The 19,527-nt window shown below is 40.1% G+C and overlaps 1 protein-coding gene across 1 annotated transcript in view; it reads right to left on the bottom strand.

The window, feature by feature from the left end:
* Nucleotides 1-19,527, bottom strand: part of PCSK2 (proprotein convertase subtilisin/kexin type 2) — a 345,259-nt gene that overhangs the window by 38,991 nt on the left and 286,741 nt on the right. Inside the window, exon 6 of the mRNA XM_082252429.1 lies at nt 2,978-3,054. Within this exon, the coding sequence (XP_082108555.1) occupies nt 2,978-3,054 (77 nt within the window). The remainder of the gene's footprint in view (nt 1-2,977; nt 3,055-19,527) is intronic.

Below are 19,527 nucleotides of genomic sequence, written 5' to 3' on the forward strand. Positions count from 1 at the left end.
CAAAGCCACTGACCTAAAACCCTATAGAAAACCCAATTCAAATCACTTTAATACATTCTAGGAGAATCAAAACAAAAGATGTTCAACATCTTATTCTAAAGCAGCCACAGCCTGAGTAGAGAAGCCCATCCCTTGCCAACAGCTGCAGAGTGGGAGTCTTGTTCTCTATGTGGATGTAGTGTTCTCTCCACAGAGGTCTGACATTCCCCTACTCAGACTGTTGGCCCTGAAATTAGCAAAACATGCACTCCCTGTTGAATGGAGGGCTCTGACTCTGGCTCATTAGGGGGCATGTCAAACCTCTGTTGAGAGATTACTGCTTTCACACAGAGAGCTAGTGTCCTGTTCCAAAGACTGGCAGCCAATGGTTGTGACTGCTTGCTAAGTCTAACACCAAGACTTCAGCCACTTTTTTTGTTTCAATGCACATGGAATGTATTCAGCTGATTTAAACTGAAAGTTCAGTTGCACTTTAGGGGCTGTGTGAAAGAATAGATACATACCCCAAAACCTGCCCAAATAACCAAAATACAAAGTAACAAAGTAAAATACAAAATGCAATATACAGTGATGAGAGCTGCACGTTATAAAAATAAAAAGCACAACAGGTGAATAAATCAGAAATAAATTACCCACACTCTCAATAAATGTCTCCCACAAATTGGACATTGCTGTCCACAAATAAAGTGCCAAGTGAAATAAAGTGCAAGAAAGTCCCACAAAACCAGTTCATAACATATATTGCAGTCCTATGAGGAATCAAAATCATCCAAACGCGCAAGTAAATGAATCACCCATGACCTGGTGTCTCCTCTCCACCAACATTCATCTGCGTATCACACTCACCAGAATGTATTATCCCCCATTACAGGTAGTCAAAGGCAGCGTAGTTGGAAGTTTCCACTTGAAAAGAAGTCCAGGGGAGACACTGGCGATATTCCTGTGTGTCTAAATACTCATTGGCAGCCCAGTGCAGAAGTAAAGGAGAAGCCTCTCATAGTGCAGTATGTACAAATAATTTCTTAACTAGTTGCCGCCCGCCCACCGTCAAATGACAGCAGAGTGGTGTAGCTCTCGTTCTGGGACGCCGTCATAAGGCGGCGCACCAGAACAGCCTCTCTATCGCGCCTGCATCGGCGCACAGTGCGGCGATTGTGGCCGCGCTGTGTTGGTAGGACACGGCACAATCCCGATCTTGGTAAAGAGCCAAGGACATGGCTCTTTACCCATGTGATCAGCAGTGTCCAATCACAGCGGGTGACATGTGAATGAGGAAGTGCCGTTTATCGGCTCTCCTCGCCTCACACTGTCAGAGTGTGTGGCGAGGAGAGGCGATCAGCGGCTCCTCCTCAAAGGGAAACCTAGGAAAGGTAATCAGGGCACTGACCATCAGTTCCCTGATTACTGTAAAGTAAAAAACAGTGCCCATAAGTCCCCCCAAGCAATTCCCATTAGTGCTCACCATCAATGCCCACAACCTGTACCCATAGTGTTGCCAGTCAGTGCCTGCTCATCTGTACTGCCCATCAATGTCCATCAGTGCTGCCTGTCAGTGCCGCCCATTAGTGCTGCCCATCAGTACCCATCAGTGCCGCCCGTCAGTGTCCATCAGTACCGCCCGTCAGTGTCCATAAGTACCGCCCGTCAGTGCCCACCAGTACCACCTCTCAGTGCCCATCAGTGCCACTTTTTAGTGACCATCAGTGCTGCCTATCAGTGCTCATCAGTGCCGCCCATCAGTGATACCTATCAGTGCCCATCAGTGTGGCAAATTAGTACCTTCTCATCAGTGCCACCCTTGTCAGTGCCCATAAGTGCCACCCTTATCAGTGCCCATCAGGACCACCTCATCAGCACACACCAGTGAAGGAGAAAAATTACTTGCTTTCAAAATTTACTCACAGAAAATAAGAAAGGCTTTTTTTTAAAAAACTTTTCTGTCTTTTTTCTTTTTTTTTTCTGTAAGAAATAAAAAAACCCAGCAGTGATTAAATACCACCAAAAGAAAGCTCTATTTGTGTGCAAAAAATTATAAAAGTTTTATATGGGTACAGTGTAGCATGACCGCGCAATTGTCATTCAAAGTGTGACAGCGCTGAAAGCTGAAAATTGGCCTGGGCAGGAAGGGGGTGAAAGTGCACTGTATTGAAGTGATTAAGAAACATTTAAAAACACGCTCACATTGGGTAAGTAATTCAAAGCATTTTCAAAAAACTGTGGATGCCATATTGCGCTCCAGCTGTGTACCTGGAAAGCGGAAGTGGCGTGTCTCGCATGTCCCACGACATATGAATGTTGGTGGAGAGAAGACACACCAGGTCATGGTGTACTTATGGGACTTCAATATATGTTATGAATCGGTTCTGTGGGACTTTATTTCACTTGTCACTTTGTGGACAGCAATGTCCAAAGTCTTGGAAACACTTATTTTTTGAGAGCATGGTTAATTTCTTCTGATTTATGCACTTTAGGGGTTAATTACCCATGTAGCTGAGGGGTGGTAAAACCCTGCAGTTGAACCATGTTTTACCGACCCTCAACCTCTACCTGCTTTAGCTGCAGGGACAGCGGCTAGGGTTGTACATATGCCACAGCCGCAACGCTTTGCTTTGCTGCCATGGCAGAAATGATACCCCCTGACACTTTCAATGGAGGCTCTGAGAGCACCTCACAACCTTATGCAATGCTCCTGGTTGAGGTATAGTAGTCAGACATTTAGGGGGATAAAGCAAGTATTAAGGAGGTGATACAATGCTTACCCACTACCTGTCAAATGCTCTCTGAAGAGGGATCCAAACATGAATTGCTCTTCAGATAGTATTTCACATGTGAATGAGTCCTAACAGAGCAACACAGGACATGCCACAAGGTAAGCTACTCAAATCTACTTCTCACATTAAGTTTATACAGAGAGGTATAAAGACAAACAGATACAGATATATGTATGTACATGATTTATATCCATAATTCACAGTACCTGTTAAACCAGTCATCAGTGTAGCGGGGATATGGATAGGGGTCATTGCTGCTAAAGTCATAGCTTGCCTCTGCATTCTGAAACAAAAAAGCATATCATTACAAATACAGAGATAAACCTATAAGAGAATGATGGAAGGAAACTTTTCCTGAGATAAACATGGAGCCTCCTTCTGTTGACTTTGATTTGCACATGCCAGTTACTTGACTGTTATGCTGACCTTTTGGGTTCAATATTTTAGGTCATTGACTCGGAATAGATATGCAGATAAGGAATTCTGACTATTCTCTGGCTTTCCTCATCTGCATACTTGTTCCAGGTAAGAGACTCAGAGAATAATACAGCTAGCATTGTAGAAGGACTACATTGGTAATCTCCATGTTTCTTTCAAGAAAAGAATACTTTGAGGTTGCATGCACCAGCAGGTCTAGGAGCTCAGTCCAGGCCTTGTGAATTCACTATGAACACCTACAATTAAAGTCACAGACATTTGGCTGAGTTTTCGCAGGCAGCAACAATAATCGGCTATTAATATATGAAAACTGAACACCCACCTGGGGCGTGGTTTGCCAGCAAGATGGCTGGCTGCATGTGATCGAAGCTCTGCAGGCCTCCACTCAAACTCCATGTGGTGCACCTTGATACTCACCTTGAACCGGACCTCCATGCGAGTATTGCGGCAGCTTGCGATACATACCGGGCAATATGAGTAAGGAGACAAGTAAGGAACGTCCTGCTACGGCAACAGAAAGTTTGAAGGAGTTTGTGCGGACCGAGAAGCAGGAAGCAGGTCGGAGCCCACCAAACACAAGGAGTGGAGGAAGCAGCAGCAATACACAGAGCAACATGCCGGCGGAGAAACCAGCAAAACTCTCACTTGAACAGGGTACATTCTCAACTTATGGCTGCTATAACTGCAAGTAATACTATGTTGACTGGTAAAATGGAGGAAATTAGAATGTATATTGGTTTAATACACCATGATCTGCAGGCTGTGAGAGAGCGGATGGTAGAGGCTGAAAAAAGGATATCTTCATTAGAGGATAATTACACTCCAGTGCCAAATCGTATATTAGCAGCTGAAAAGCAAGTAACATACCTTAATCAAAAAGTTGATGACTTAGAAAACCGATTAAGACGTAATAATATCAGATTTGTGGGCTTACCGGAGAGGGCTGAGGAGAAGAATCCTGGAGATTTTGTGGAGACATGGATTAAAACCCTATTTCCTGATACTACTTTCTCCACAGCATTTGCAGTAGAAAGAGCCCATAGAATTCCTGCAAAACCACCAGCCCCTGGAGCCCCTGCAAGACCTTTACTTGCACGATTTTTGAATTGTAAAGATCGGGATCTTATACTATGGAAAGCAAGACAAAAGGGCACCATTCAATATGAAAACGCTCAAGTGTTTTTTTCCCCTGATTTTTCAATAGATGTACAAAAATTGAGAGCTACCTTTTTTGAAGTTAAAAAAAAATTAAGAGAACGACACATTATCTACTCCATGGCATACCCTGCGAGGATGAGGGTGGAGGAAGATGGGAAAATATATTTCTTCAGTACTCCGGAGAGTGTACAAGAATGGCTTTGTTCGAAAGGAACTATGAAGTGAACGGAAAGAAGAATCTTGCCATTTTCCTTTGTTTTTCCTTGTAATGAAAACTTTTTCTTTTTTCCTGGCAAAGGATACAAGAAAAAAGAGGAAAAAAAAGAAGCATGTGGATGATGGAATGACGAGGCGGGGGCAGTGAAGGGACTGGGAGTCAAGGAACTATGGGTTTTTTTTTTTTTTTTTTAATGTTTATATTTTTTTTTTTTTTTTGTGCGTTTTTTTTTGTGTGCGTTTTTTTTTTTTTTTTCGGGGTTCCTTTTCCCCTCCCTCCCTCCTCCCACCACTGGTAATTCTTTGAGCCATTTTTTTTTTCTTTTGATGGCTTAGCAAAATTCCTTTTCTGTCAGGAAAACATGACATTTTTCTGAGAGTAAGGTGGGAGCTTGAGTGGAGGCCGCAGCTATATTGTCCTTGCATGCAAATGATTGTATGCTCAGGCAATGTCCCATTGTTTTTTTTTTGGAGTAAGACCTATTGGTCAAAATTTTGCTATATGTGCATGATGATTTTTCTTTTTAAAAAAAAATATTTTTTTTTTGGTAATTTTGTTTGTGATTTTTTTTTTCTCTTTTTCTATTTTTTTCTTTTTCATATTTTTTCTTGTTACTTTTGAAGATCACTGTGTCCTGGTGTGCCCAACTGACCTCAATAATTATATTGGTATAAAATATAAGGAGTACATCGCTATGGGGTATTATCATGATAAATGTCATAGATAGACGGTTCGATATATGGGATCCCTTTTGGGAAGTGAACCTACAGCTATATATAGAAAAAAACCTCTAAGATGACTACAAAATGTGGGTTCCTATCATGGAATGTTAGGGGTCTAGGGACCCCCCAGAAGAGATCCCAGGTAATTACAAATATATTACAAACTAAAGCACAAATTATATGCTTGCAAGAGACACATATGATCCCAGATACAACAAACCAATTGTGCAAACCCTGGATCCAATGGTCAATACACTCGAGCTATTCAACATGTGCAAGGGGGGTTTCATTGCTTGTCCATAGGTTGGTACCATGGAAGTGCTTTCAAAAAAAGGTAGATCCTGAAGGGCAATATGTATTTGTACGAGCTCAAGTGTATGATATACCATTTGTTATTTTAGGTATATATAATCCACCACCTGCTACATTAAGTGTAATTAAAGAAGCTATGCTATTTGCAAGTTTATACCCAGAGGCATTAGTGATATGCCTGGGAGACTTTAATCTTCTGTGGGACCCGCTGGTGGACAGGCATGGACCCCTCCTAAAAAGAACTCGAAAACCACTTATGTTTCGTGAGTGAGGGAAGAATTTGGATGGAGAGATTTGTGGCAAATGCTTAATCCCCAGACCAGGGCTTATTCCTGGGCCATCCCAGGAAGGGGATGTCTGTCGAGAATAGATCTGGCGCTGGTAAATGATAAAATTATTTCTAGGGTTGTCTCTGTTGAATATTTGATTAGAGGAGTGTCTGATCACTCACCACTCCTGGTAAATATAGCAATAGGAATTGAGGGAATGAAGCAAAACTGGAAATTTCAGCCATATTGGTTATCACAGATTGGAACGCACGATCGTATACCTGAACAATTGCAGATATTTTTAGAAATACATAGATCCCAAAGAGATTTGATCTTTTGGGATACCTTGAAAGCATATCTACGGGGGGCACTTAGATCAACAATATCATATATTAAAAGAGCCACCAGGCAGGAAACGGAAGATCTAGAAGAGCAATGTAGAGATACAGAAGCTGCTTTTTTGAAAACAGCAACTGAAATAAATAGGGAAAAATGGGAAATGACAGTAAGAAAATATACTACACATATAGCAGCAATAGCTAAATACAAACAATTTGAATATCAACAGAAGTACTTTGAACAAGGGAATACTTCAAGTCGACTTTTAGCACATATGGCTAAGCAACAAAGTACAAGTTTAGTTATAACTAATATACAGCGCCCTGACGGGGAATACGTAAGGGATGTGGCTGGTATTATGTCATGCTTTCACTCGTTTTATACTGATATGTATGCCACCTCTCTTACGTATAATGCAGATGAAATTTCAATTTATCTGAGTGAAATACACTTTCCAGCATTAACGACCGAGCAGGTTAAATCATTAGAGGAAAATCCAAGCGAGGAAGAAGTAAGAAGAGCAATAACAAGTCTAGCAATAGGAAAGGCTTCAGGACCAGACTGACTTCCGTTAGAAGTATATAGTAAATATGTGGATATTCTTGCCCCAGTGCTAGTTCAAGTATTTGATGCAGCTTTCAGGGTAAAAAGACTTCCTGAATCCATGTATTTTGCTACAGTAGTACTAATTCCAAAACCAGAAAAAAATTTAACAGATTGTGCTTCATACCGACCCATATCATTATTAAATACAGACTACAAAATTCTTGCAAAAATTTTGGCCCATAGATTAAACAATGTAATAATTAATATTATACATCCAGATCAAACTGGATTTATGCCAGGAAAATCCACATCTATAAATCTTCGAAGAACACAACTTATAGCTCAGCTTAGAGATCAACTACCAGACTCAAGTGTCTTGGCCTCTCTTGATACAGCAAAGGCTTTTGATTCTATTGAATGGCCCTTTTTGCAGGCAATACTTAGTAGGGATGATCGAACGGTTCGGGTCCACCATCGGTTCGGCCCGAACATTGGGTGTTCGAGGTTCGGCCGAATTTAGAACTTTTTGCCCAAAAAGTTCGGAATTCGGCAACCAGAACCGCCCAAAATGCAATGCTTCAGGAAATGGGCTTTAAAAGCCCGTGATTGGACCAGAACCATTAGCAAAAGCCAAAGAAGCTGAGGGTAAATGTGATGGACTGGCCAATCATGTCTCCAGATCTAAACCCTATTGAGCATCTGTGGGGCATCCTCAAATAGAAGGTGGAGATGTGCAAGGTCTCTAACATCCATCAGCTCCATAATGTCGTCATGGAGGAGTAGAAGAGGACTCCAGTGGCAACCTGTGTAGCTCTGGTGAACTCCATGCCCAAGAGGGTTAAGGCAGTGCTGGAAAATAATGATGACCGCACAAAATGTTGACACTTTGGGCTCAATTTGGACATTTTCACTTAGGGGTGTACTCACTTTTGTTGCCAGTCATTTGGAAATGAATGTGTTGAGTAGGGATGATCGAAGGGTTCGGGTCCACCATCGGTTCGGCCCGAACATTGGGTGTTCGAGGTTCGGCCGAATTTAGAACTTTTTGCCCAAAAAGTTCGGAATTCGGCAACCAGAACCGCCCAAAATGCAATGCTTCAGGAAATGGGCTTTAAAAGCCCGTGATTGGACCAGAACCATTAGCAAAAGCCAATTGAGGGGGCAGGAGAATGCTAGGAATGTGATTGGAGTGACTAGGGGGTCCCTAGACCAATCATTAGTGAATACACCCCCCAGTATATAAGATCGCCCACGCCATATTCCTAGCATTGTTATGCTGGACATGGAAGAGAGTGGAAGCAGTTCTGTTAATTTTACTTGAAAAGTGTCATTTAGCTATTTATTAGTGTCAGGAAAGGGATATCTAGTGTAGTTAGAGTGCTCCTTTACACTTTAGTTAGCTTCAAAAATTTAGTTTTTGTAGGGAAAGTGTTAAGTGTCAGGGGACCGTAGTGTAGTGTAGGGTTAACTGGCAGTGACTGCTATGGCAGGGTGACAAAACCCCTCCATAGCAGGGTGACCACTATAGAGAAATGATCATTTCTCTGAATAGCTTCGGGACACCCATATGGCTTCTCACCAACCAAGCATTTTTTATGCTGCAGGGGCTGCCACTGCCAGTGCTTTTTTGAGGACATGTTTGATGTCAGACATGACATCTGAACATGTGTATAGGGGGTATATATAGACATATATGTCTGAATATATACCCCTAGACATATATAGGTGTGATAGTAGCTGAAATAAATGCTTGCGCTAATGAAATCATTTACAGTAATATATTTCTGCTACTATCACACCTATATATGTCTAGGGGTATATATTCAGACATATATGTCTATATATACCCCCTATACACATGTTCAGATGTTTTGCCTGCCTCAAAAGAACCCAAAAAAATGCTAGCGTCAAAAAAAAATGCCCAGGTGTGTTTTTGCTGGCATTTTTTGTGGGGTTTTGGAGGCAGGCAAAACATCTGAACTTGTGTATAGTGGTGTATATACACACATCCATATATTTATATACACACCTAGACATATATAGGTGTGATAGTAGCAGAAATATATATATAAAAATCAAAAAAATCTCTCTTTTTTTTTTTTCAATAATTGGCTTTTTTTTTTATCAAAAATGACAATTTTTAAGAACTTTTTTTGTGTGATTTTGTGTCTGGGGGGTCTAAAAGGTGTACCTGTGAAGTTTCAGCTCTGTAGCATGTCCAGAACCATAAAAAAAAAAGGATTGTTTGTATTAGAAAACTTTCTGGCAGGGGGTTGGCTCCGCTCCTGTAACACCTTGCCGGTTTAATAGAAGGCATTTTTTTGGGATCTTTGCAGTCAGGAAAAACATCTGAACTTGTGTATAGTGGTACTGTGCACAAGTTCAGATGTTTTGCCTGCCTCCAAAACCCCCAAAAAATGCCAGCAAAAACACACCTGGGCATTTTTTTTTTGACGCAAGTGTTTTTTTGGGCATTTTTTGGGGTTCTTTTGAGGCAGGCAAAACATCTGAACTTGTGTATAGTGGTGTATATACACACATCCATATATTTATATACACACCTAGACATATATAGGTGTGATAGTAGCAGAAATATATGCTTGCGCTAATGAAATCATTTACAGTAATATATTTCTGCTACTATCACACCTACAAGAAGTCATTTCGTTCAAACGGGTCAATACTAGTTTTGGAGACTAAGGTGCAATTAATCTTTCCACAGTACATCATTTCATCTATTGACGTGTTTTTAAATGATTGAAAAGGCAACCATTCCTTGGGTCTTTATTGAAGTATATTGCCTTTATCTATAGGCACTGTCTGAATGAAGATGATTCCCAGTTCAAATATGCTGAAAAAGTCAACAATTTCCATGTGTTGTACTTAATTTTTAACATAATTGTATATGAGGCTCTTCATTATAGTTGTGACATAGAGGAGATAATATACTTAACTACTCTTATATTATACACCCAAAAAAACCTTCTCAAAGTACACGGGGTGTACATAGCACAGCCTGTCCCTCCACTCCTGTTGCAACTTCCCCACTACTTTTACCAGCAATTTCCAGCTGACAAAATGATAACTGAGACTTGCTCTGTCACTATGGCTGCTGGTTCTAACCACTGTTGTCAAAAACAGACCTCGTAATCAGTGTATATAAACACTGTTCAGACTCTGTATTTAGAGATTCAAAGTAATGTTATTTTGTATTTACTCTTTTTAATTTATCTTCAGATTAAAGTGATTGTAAAGTCTCGTCTTAAAAAAATAAATAAATATATATAAAAAAAAATAACAAACATGTTATACTTACCTGTTTTTACTTACACAGAGTGGCCCAGGTCCTCCTCTTCTCGGGTCCCTCTTTGCTGCTTCTAGCCTCTCCCTCCTGACAAGTGCCCCCCCAGGAAGTAGCTTGCTATTGGGGCACCCGAGCCGGGCTACAGCTCTGTGTGTCCATTCAGACACGGAGCTGCTGTTTGCCCCCTCTCTCTCCTGATCGACTAATTGACTTTGATTGACAGCCAACCAGGAAGGAGAGTCCCGGACGGCTGAGGGACCCGTGGACTTCGCTGGACAGAGATGGGGCTCAGGTAAGTATTAGGGGGGCTGCTGGACACAGAAGGCTTTTTATATTGATGCATAAAATGCATTAAGATAAAAAAAATCTTCTGCCTTTAAACTCTTTTAAAGAAAAGAGCCTTTATCTGTATATGATGTCCATTAACCTTCTTAGCGGTATTCCCGAGCGTGGCTCGGGGTTAAATTTCAGAGCCAAAAGCGGTAACCCTGAGCCACACTCGGGGTACCGCCAGAAGCATCGCTGGATCCTGTAAGCAGGGTTACTTACCTTGATCCAGCGATGTGCCTGGCGGTGTCTGGCGGCGGTTCTTCCTCCCGATCCTCTCCGTGCCCTGGCTTCCGTCTCCTGCGACGTGACGTTCATATTAGTTTGCCCCCCAGTGCCTTTTCCTGCAATTTTACTGTACTTTTTATGTATATATATATATATATATATATATATATATATACGTGTATATATACATATGTATATATATATATATATATGTATATATATATATATAATGTATACAGCTGGTTTAGGCTGCTCATTCACAAGATTTACATGCAAAATAATGGTACCGCTTTCAGCACCTAAAATCCAAAAGAATCATACCGCCAGGGAGGTTAAAGCAACTTTACAAATAAAAAATATTATATATTTTTTCTTTATAAAATATGTTCCAATTTAACCCCCTAATTACTGCCTACTTAACCATAATCAGTCTCAATTACCTTCTTCTCTTTACTTTTATTTTTCTGCTATTTTTCTTATTACTTTTTTAAGCAATTGCTATTTCGTTTTTATTTTTATTTACTTTGTTAATGTTATTGTATTGCATTAAAAATTTGCAAAATTGAACAATTAATGCTTCTAATGCATCTCTATATGATTGCAATACTTTGTATCAGAAACATAATTTTAATATCATTGTAAAATAGACAAATTGTAGAATAAATATATACTTTTTTATTTAGAGCAACGCTATTTGTTCACTGACAGTTGGAAAACTAGAAAGAAGTGTGTTTCTTCAACCCATTTACAGATGCATATATAATAATTTTTGTAAGGCAAATTTATCAAAAGAAAGCTTTGCTTGTCTTGAAAACAAATGTGATATAGGTATTACTCTATTACCCTAATTATTATAATTATTACCTAATTATTATAGTGTTAGTGTACCTATTTAGAAAAAAATTAAAAGGTGAACTAACACTGTATACCCTTCTTTCCCAAGGCCCCGCTGAACTTTTCTTTGGGGATGCTAAGCTGTCCGTCTTCACGCAGCTGTATCAGCAGTACGGGGATCTGCAAATACCACTCTTCTTTGGGGACAGACCAGAGCAATTGTAATTGGTAAGTGCCTGCAAAGTGAATTGTTCTGGTCTGTTCCAGGAGCGTTTCACAGAGAAGAAGGGGAAAAACAGGGATTTCCAATTTCCGGATCTCTGGACTGGCTGCATGGGCACTGACAGCTCAGCATCTCTGGAGGTATGTGCAGTGGCTCCGATTGCCACCTCCCGCCCCTGCTCGTCAGTGGGGAAGCCAATGCAGCAGGCAGGAGGCTCTGATTGCCGCCTGACACCCATGATCGCTCCCCGCTGAGAGAGGAGAACGGTCAGCTGTTATAAACAAAGCTAACCGTTCTTCTCCCTGGAATGATCACAGAGCGCATGTGATCCTTCTATAAAGGATCACATGTCTCTTTAGTCATTTCAGAAGCCACGCCCCCCCCACAGTTAGAATCACTCACCTAGGCTCACATTTAACCCCTTAATCACCCACATGGTTAACCCCTTCCCTGCCAATGTCATTATTACAGTAACAGTGAATATTTTTAGCACTGATTACTGTATTAATGTCACTGGTACCCCCAAAAGTGTCATAAATGTAAGTTAGGGGTCTGATCTGTCCGTCGCAATGTTGCAGTACCGCAAAAAAATCGCAGATCGCCGCATTACTAGTAAAAAAAAAAAAACACAATAAAAGTGACATAAATCTTTCCCGTAGTTAGTAGACGCAATAACTTTTGTGCAAACCAATCAAAATACGCTTATTGCGATTTTTTTTTTACCAAAAATATGTAGCAGAAAACAAATTGGCCTAAAATGTTAAAAAATTTTGATATTTACATTTTTCTTTTTTGGGAATGTTATATATCAGAATGTGAAAAATATTGTTTTTTTTTTTTTTAATTGTCGCTCTTTTTTTGTTTATAGCACAAAAAATAAAAATTGCGCAGGTGATCAAATACCACCAAAAGAAAGCTCTATTTGTGGGTAAAAAAAGGACATTTGTTTAGGTACAGCATCGCACGACCGCGCAATTGTCCGTTAAACTAACGCAGTGCCGAATCGCAAAATATGGCCTGGGCATTAAGGGGGCAAATCCTTCTGGTCCTAAAGTGGTTATAAAGTACCTGTTATCTTAGGTAATGACCAATATTTTGTTGAATTAACAGGCTTTAACACAAATGTAAACTTTTTCAGGTCTGTAAGAGGTATACAGATATGTGAGAGATGACGTATTTAATGGATATGTAAAACCTAACAATGCACGTCTCTTATTTGCTCTACTCTGGTCTGTTAAATACACCTTTGGAAGCATTTTGTTATATAACCTTTGATCATGTCAGAAATTCAGAGCTGTCTTGTGTCCTCTGCCCACTACCTTTGTTATCACAAAGAGCCTATTTAGCCCTCTTACAAAATGATTAGTATTATGTAGTAGAGACCTAAGGGAGAGAATGTTGGAGTACTTTAGCAAAAGAAAACTGGTAGGGCTGACACCACCAATATGCTGTGTTTTGTCAACAAAACTGAGAGCATTTCTGGCAGATCCACAAGTATTTTTCTGTTCCTGCAGGGTCTTTAAAGGGGTCTTTAGAGAGGTAAAATGTGGGGAAATATACAAGTATTTAAAAAAAATTTCTGTTTTGTTAATTTTGCCTTGACATACACTTTACATTAACAATATATCCTTTGTTTTCTTCATGCTTCACCATTTGTTCCTGAGGGATGGATATAATCTCTTTATGGTTTCACAGTCCTCAAGAGGTATATTGTTCTTTGGGAACAAAAGGCTGAATGTGTGAGTAGAAACTAAAGCAGGCATTGTGTGCTATCACCTGTTCAGATTTCCAAATACACGAGTATGAACACATTTTATTAGAAATGACAAGCAGATATAGTAATGTAGAAATGTTACACTAAGCACACTTTAATAATTTAGAGGTGCTCCTAAGCACAGAGACATACATGTGGGTACCCTACAAAGAAGGGAATATTTGTGCGCTGCAAACATTGGTGACATGCTATTATCCATTACCACCAACCTGATAGTCTTTCCCTTTCATTATCGGATCTTCTGAGGTCTGGATACCCACTGGACTCCCCTGAATTCTTAATAAAATAAAGGAGATACAGATGCTGTAGCTGCAACAGGACCCCCAAATAACTGCTGTTCCTTCTTTAGTACCGGGTGTGCGCCCATATCTTTAGCAGAATAATGTGCCGTTCACTTTTCTCAGTCTTCCCATTCCTGTCCTGTTATCTACTGTTTAATTCTGGTAAGCTTATATAAGATGGACATTTTAGTCTTGCAGGGTACCTATATACAATGTAAATGTTTTCACTGATTTTTGTTTTCATTTCTGTTTTAATTTTTACATCCATTTGTTCCATTTTGGCCTTTTACAGAAAAATTCCAGGGATAGCTTTATTATATATACCTACATTGATCCAGTTAGGAGCAATGTAACTATGTGTATACCATACCTGGGCAATGACCCTGGAAGCTGAAAATCACTGAAGTAGACATCTCTACTGGTTCCTGGCTTCCGGGTCACATGACAAGCAGCTGTGCTACTGCTTACTGACCACAGGAGGTTGGCTGCTCAGCATGGGTGCCATTCAGAGAATGTTTGGGTTTTCTGAATAAACATGAAGTGTTCTATGACTGAATGAGGCTGAGAGGCTGACATCACGCTCTCCATCTCATCCAATCAGAGAATGCTTTGCATTTATTCAGAATATGCAATGCATTCTCTGAATGTTGCCCATGCTGAGGGGGCTGTAACCTCCTGGGTCCACAATGCATCTGGTCAGCCTCTCAGCATGGCACCGGAGACAAGTAGAGATACTTTAGTGATTTCTATCTTCCAGGGGCTTTGATATGGTATATACATAGTTACATTAGTCCAAGCTGTCCAATATAGCTACAGCTGGAATTCCCATTTAAATATACCATTCATGCTGAGTGCTCTGTTCAATAAATATAAAAAAAAAAAAAAAAACAGACAACCTAGAGAGCTAATAACTTTCTGTGCTCTCTCTTGACTGTTATCAGTAATAATTGTTTCCAGATATCTAAGTGGACTACAACACATGCAGAGAGAACTGGAGAAGCATTCTGTAGTCCTGTTCAAGGAGTAAAATGCTGCTCCTTAACAGCTACAGTACAACAATTGAACGTAGTCACCCTAGGGCAGGAAGTGTGTTACTGGCAGGATCACCAGGTGAAAAAAAATGGAAAAAAGCCTGTAAAAAAAATGCTTGCAGCCACCATATCTAAGGACAGGAAAAGAGAGATTGCTGGGAGGTAGGTCCCCTATTCAAGAGTCTTGATGGGAGAAGGCAATCGAGCATAAATCGGACTTCTGCGAGGCACAATAACACTATGCTGATACCCAGGGCAGCTCTAACAGGTGAAGCGAAATCCCGCTGGCGATATAAGAAGAAATAGGTGCCGCTGAGTGGGGCAAAGTGATTTTATTGTACAAAGATAGCATAAACTCACATGTAATCACATCCATAAAAATGGAGGCCACGCACCGGCTTTCATGTGATTACATGTGAGTTTATGCTATCTTTGTACAATAAAATGACTTTGCCCCACTCAGCAGCGCCTATTTCTTCTTTTAACATATCTAAGGACAGCTGAGCTGCCATATATGAAGTTTTTGTTCTTGGGTTTAGATACACTTTAAATAAAAAGAACTGAACTGCTGAGATATAACTACTACCTGCAATGCTCCAACACCATAACTAATTCCATCAACAATATCTCCTATTTTCATAGTACCTACAGCATACAAAAATGTAAATAATAGAGGCAAAATCATAGTATGAATCAATAACCATAAATACAAGGAAACGTATTGCTGTCATGCATTGCAAATATGAAATAGAAGCGGAAAATTACATGTGTGTAATTACTTCTGAATGGCTCCCTTACCCCTCCGAAAAATTACAATGGCTTTTAATTAAATCAAAGCAGTGCACATGTAGCTGCGCATTAGTACATATTACATACAGGGAAATGGCATATGATTTTCAGATAAAAGGGCAATCACTGGGGTCTTTTGTGAAAGAGCCTCCAAAGCTTTTATTGCATTGTGCATCCAAAGTATGGATTATTGAAATGGAACAGTGCATAGTTATAAAAAATGAAAGACAGTTTGCATTGGATACATGATCTCCTCATGAGTTACAATTGCTGTAAATGAATGCATCCCCAAGGATCCCACTGACGTCTCCATGGTTACCCAGCCTGGATATGAATCTCTATAGTTAAAGTAAAGTAATGTTAGACATAAATAATTCATGGTATCACTATACAACTATGTGACCCAGATTTTAAATATCATGAGATATTAGTTCCAGGCAAGCATTAGTTCAGTGAAAGCAGAAATAAAGGCTTCCGAGTCTGCTCCAAATGAACAGAGAATGGAAAACTGAGCATTATCCGGCGGATTTTTTATATATATATATATATATACCGTATATACACACACACACACATTAGCACTCAAAGAAAAACATCAGTACACTGTAATTTCCAAAATAAAAATAATACATCTAATCGAGGAAAAATATAAAAAACAGACAGATAATGTATATCACATTTTACAGTGCATTAACTTAGTTTAGGATTATTTCCACTTTTGTAGCCAAACTGGGATAACAACTATTCTGTATAATTTGCCCATTCACATATCATTACTGCCAAAAAAAAAATAAAAAACAATTACATTTCTGCTTACCTTTTTACTTGGTGAAAAAATCCACCAAGTATTTCTTTTTATGTAATGTTAAGGACATTGGGGGGGGGTTGTTAAACTTTATTTATTATAAATACCTAATTTGTACTGTGCTGGCAAATCTCATTATCGGTTGTAACTAGATTTGCACACTTTGTGTCAGGGAATTCCTGTGAGACGTCTGGCTAACAGAAATGCGCATGCACGCACACATCTTTGCAGAAGGGCTATCAGGAATGCATGCAGACAAAAAGCTTGCACTATATATGTTGCGCAAAATGGACTATTTAGGAATGCCTCTGTCTGTTCTCTAATGCTGACTGCTCTTCAGCTGTTTCCTGTGTCTTGTGTACTTCCAGTGTGTTTCCTTGGTTGCTGACTCGGCTTACTCCTGACCTGATCTTAGATCCTGCTTGTCTTGACGTTATTCCTGACCCAGCTCATTCCTGATTTTGGCTCTGCTCCTGATTCAGTACCTCGCTGCCTGCCTGTTATGACCCTGGCTATCATGTCACTATGCTCTTGTCTTCGATCCTGGTTTTCCGACTTGTTCGGGTGTTTGCCTGGCTGTCTGTGATCACAGTTCTGTGCATTCCTGCTGAAAGGCTGCTGAAAGCTCAGACCTGCCACACGCTCTGTTCCTGCACTGCAAGTGGAGTGCTTCTTTAACCTCAGCTGAACTACGGTGCATAAATACTGCTCCTGATCTGATGGTTCTCCTGTCTCCTCAGATTCGCATCTCCCACTGCAAGTCCCAGGGTCTAAACCTACAGGCACTCATGTTCCTCCTGTCCCTCGGCACCCTCTGTTTCCCTCTCAGTGGGTCCGGATACAAGAGAGGCCGACCACATCATTTTAGTCTCACTTCAGGTACCTGACACTGTGGAGACTTACTAAAACAGATGCCTTTGCATAGTGACCAATCAGCTTCTAGGTTTTCTTGTCAAAGCCTAATAGAACAAGCTGAGGTTAGAAGCTAATTTGTTACTATGCACAGCTGCACCAGATTCTGTGTCTACCTGTTTTAGTAGATCTCACCCTGTCTGCCCTAATAAAGTGTTAAAGATTTCAAGGCTTGGGTGATACATTATATGTTTATGCACTTTAAAAAAAAACTTCCCTTAAAGCAGTAGTAAACGCCGACAACCTTACTCTGAATTTGCAATATGCAACTTCATGTTGCTCTTTATAATCATTGGGTCGCATACACTATGCACATAAAACATTCTTACTTATCCAATAAACTTTTTCTGAACTCTCCAGCTGGTATGCAGCCGCTGCCATTATAAGTCCTGTCTTCTGCATCCCAACAGTAATGTATTTCCACCCTCACTCATTCTCCATGTCCACAATCCCACGCATGGTCATCATTCCCCAAAGCCAAGCCTCATTTTAGTTTTGGGTTACTATGGAAACTGTGTACAATGAATATGAGCTGATCCTGCTGTTGCCCAGCTTTTCAATGGGGAAGGAGTATTGCGGGATCTCGGGGCTGACACCGACATTAGGAAATGACAAAGCCCTGGCATATACACAGCATTTTTCCGGCAGCATAAGCTTGCCGGAAAAATAGGGCAAACAGTGCATGCGCCGGTGATGTCATTTCTAAAAAAAAAACTGAAGGATTACACCGAAAGCAAGCAGGTAAAAAGCAATAAAGACAAAGCACACAGTACTATAGGCTGCACTAAATAATTTTAAAGAAACTGGTTTAAATGGGTTTACAACCGCTTTAAGCCTAGTACACACAACGAGATTATAGGACGAATGATCGTTCGTTTTTTGCATGCTAGTCTGGAAAACAATGGGGTAACTAAATTAAGAACATTTTCGTAAAACAAAATAAAAATTCAGGAGTGATGTAATGTATTTGTCATGTATTTTTGGAGGAAAGCTGTACTGATTAAGCGAAAATTGTACGATCTGTTATCGCAAGAGAAATATTTTTGTGTTTGTCCGTTCGGATAATTTTGGGTAAAAGCTGTGTACCAATGGTCAGAATATTGTACGATTTCTTCGAAGACTGTATTTTTCGTATAATATTCTGACTGTCTGTACGGACCTTTTAGTCAATCCTCTAATTGTACATCACAAGCTTTTCTAAACAAAAGAAGCTGCCTATAGAGTGCTGTATGTAAATCTGCTCCAAAGAAACAACTGGAAAATTAAGAAATATAGTTTTAAATTGTTTGGTATGCTTTGTGAAAGGGGAACACATAAAAATACATAGTGGGGGGTTCACAAATTTTAAAGGTGTAAATACATTTTAGGCTCCATTCACACCCAAGCGTAGCAATTTACTGGCATTTTATGGGGATTCTTTAAAGCGTATTTTTAAGCTTTTTACAAGCATTTTTAAAGCATTTTAGTAGTGTATTACAAGCGTTTTACAGCTTCAGGTGTTTTTGTTTAGCAGAAAAGAGCCGCTCAGGTGAGGCAAAGCACTCCGGTGCAGGTCGGATCCGCCATCCAATCAAGTATTCAAAGAGAAAGTTTGACCGCACTCAGGAGTTGATGAAAATGGAAGTGTTTTATTCCCCATAAAACTTGAATACATACAGCGCATCACTCAGACATGGAACAGGTTGACTCGTTTCACGATTCTACGATCGCTTACTCATAACCAAGGTTTGTTTGTTTAGCCAATAGAAAGTACTAGAGGGAGGAGAGGGACAGGAAATTAGGGGTGGAGGGCTGCTTTTTGAGCAGAAACGCTTGTAAAACGCTCAATTCAGGGTTTTTTATTGAAGTCTATGGGGCCAAAAAGGCTTGTAATCTGCCAAAAAGAAGCTCATGTACTTTTTTGAGGGACAGGCATTTCGCTTCAGGCGACAGAACGCTCAGATGGGAACAGGGGGCCATTGAAATAAATGGGATTTGGCTTATTGAGGTTTTTTGGAGCTACAAGCTTCATGCAGAAAATCGCTCAGGTGTGAATGGGGCCTTAAAGTTCACCTTTAAAGCCATCTTTTATTCTTTCTCCCAGCAATATAATCTTTCATTAAAGGGGACACGGAAAGCAATACAAGCTGGCATCCCAGCAAAGCTTCCAACCTTCCATTACAGCAGAAATTATAAGCTATCTAAGGTAACTGGGCTGATGTTCTAAAGGAGGTAAGAATCGTCACATGATAAATTGTGTAAATTTTC

The sequence above is a fragment of the Pelophylax lessonae genome (genome assembly GCF_965119305.1).
Source record: "Pelophylax lessonae genome assembly, chromosome: 3".
In the NCBI taxonomy this organism is placed as follows: domain Eukaryota; kingdom Metazoa; phylum Chordata; class Amphibia; order Anura; family Ranidae; genus Pelophylax; species Pelophylax lessonae.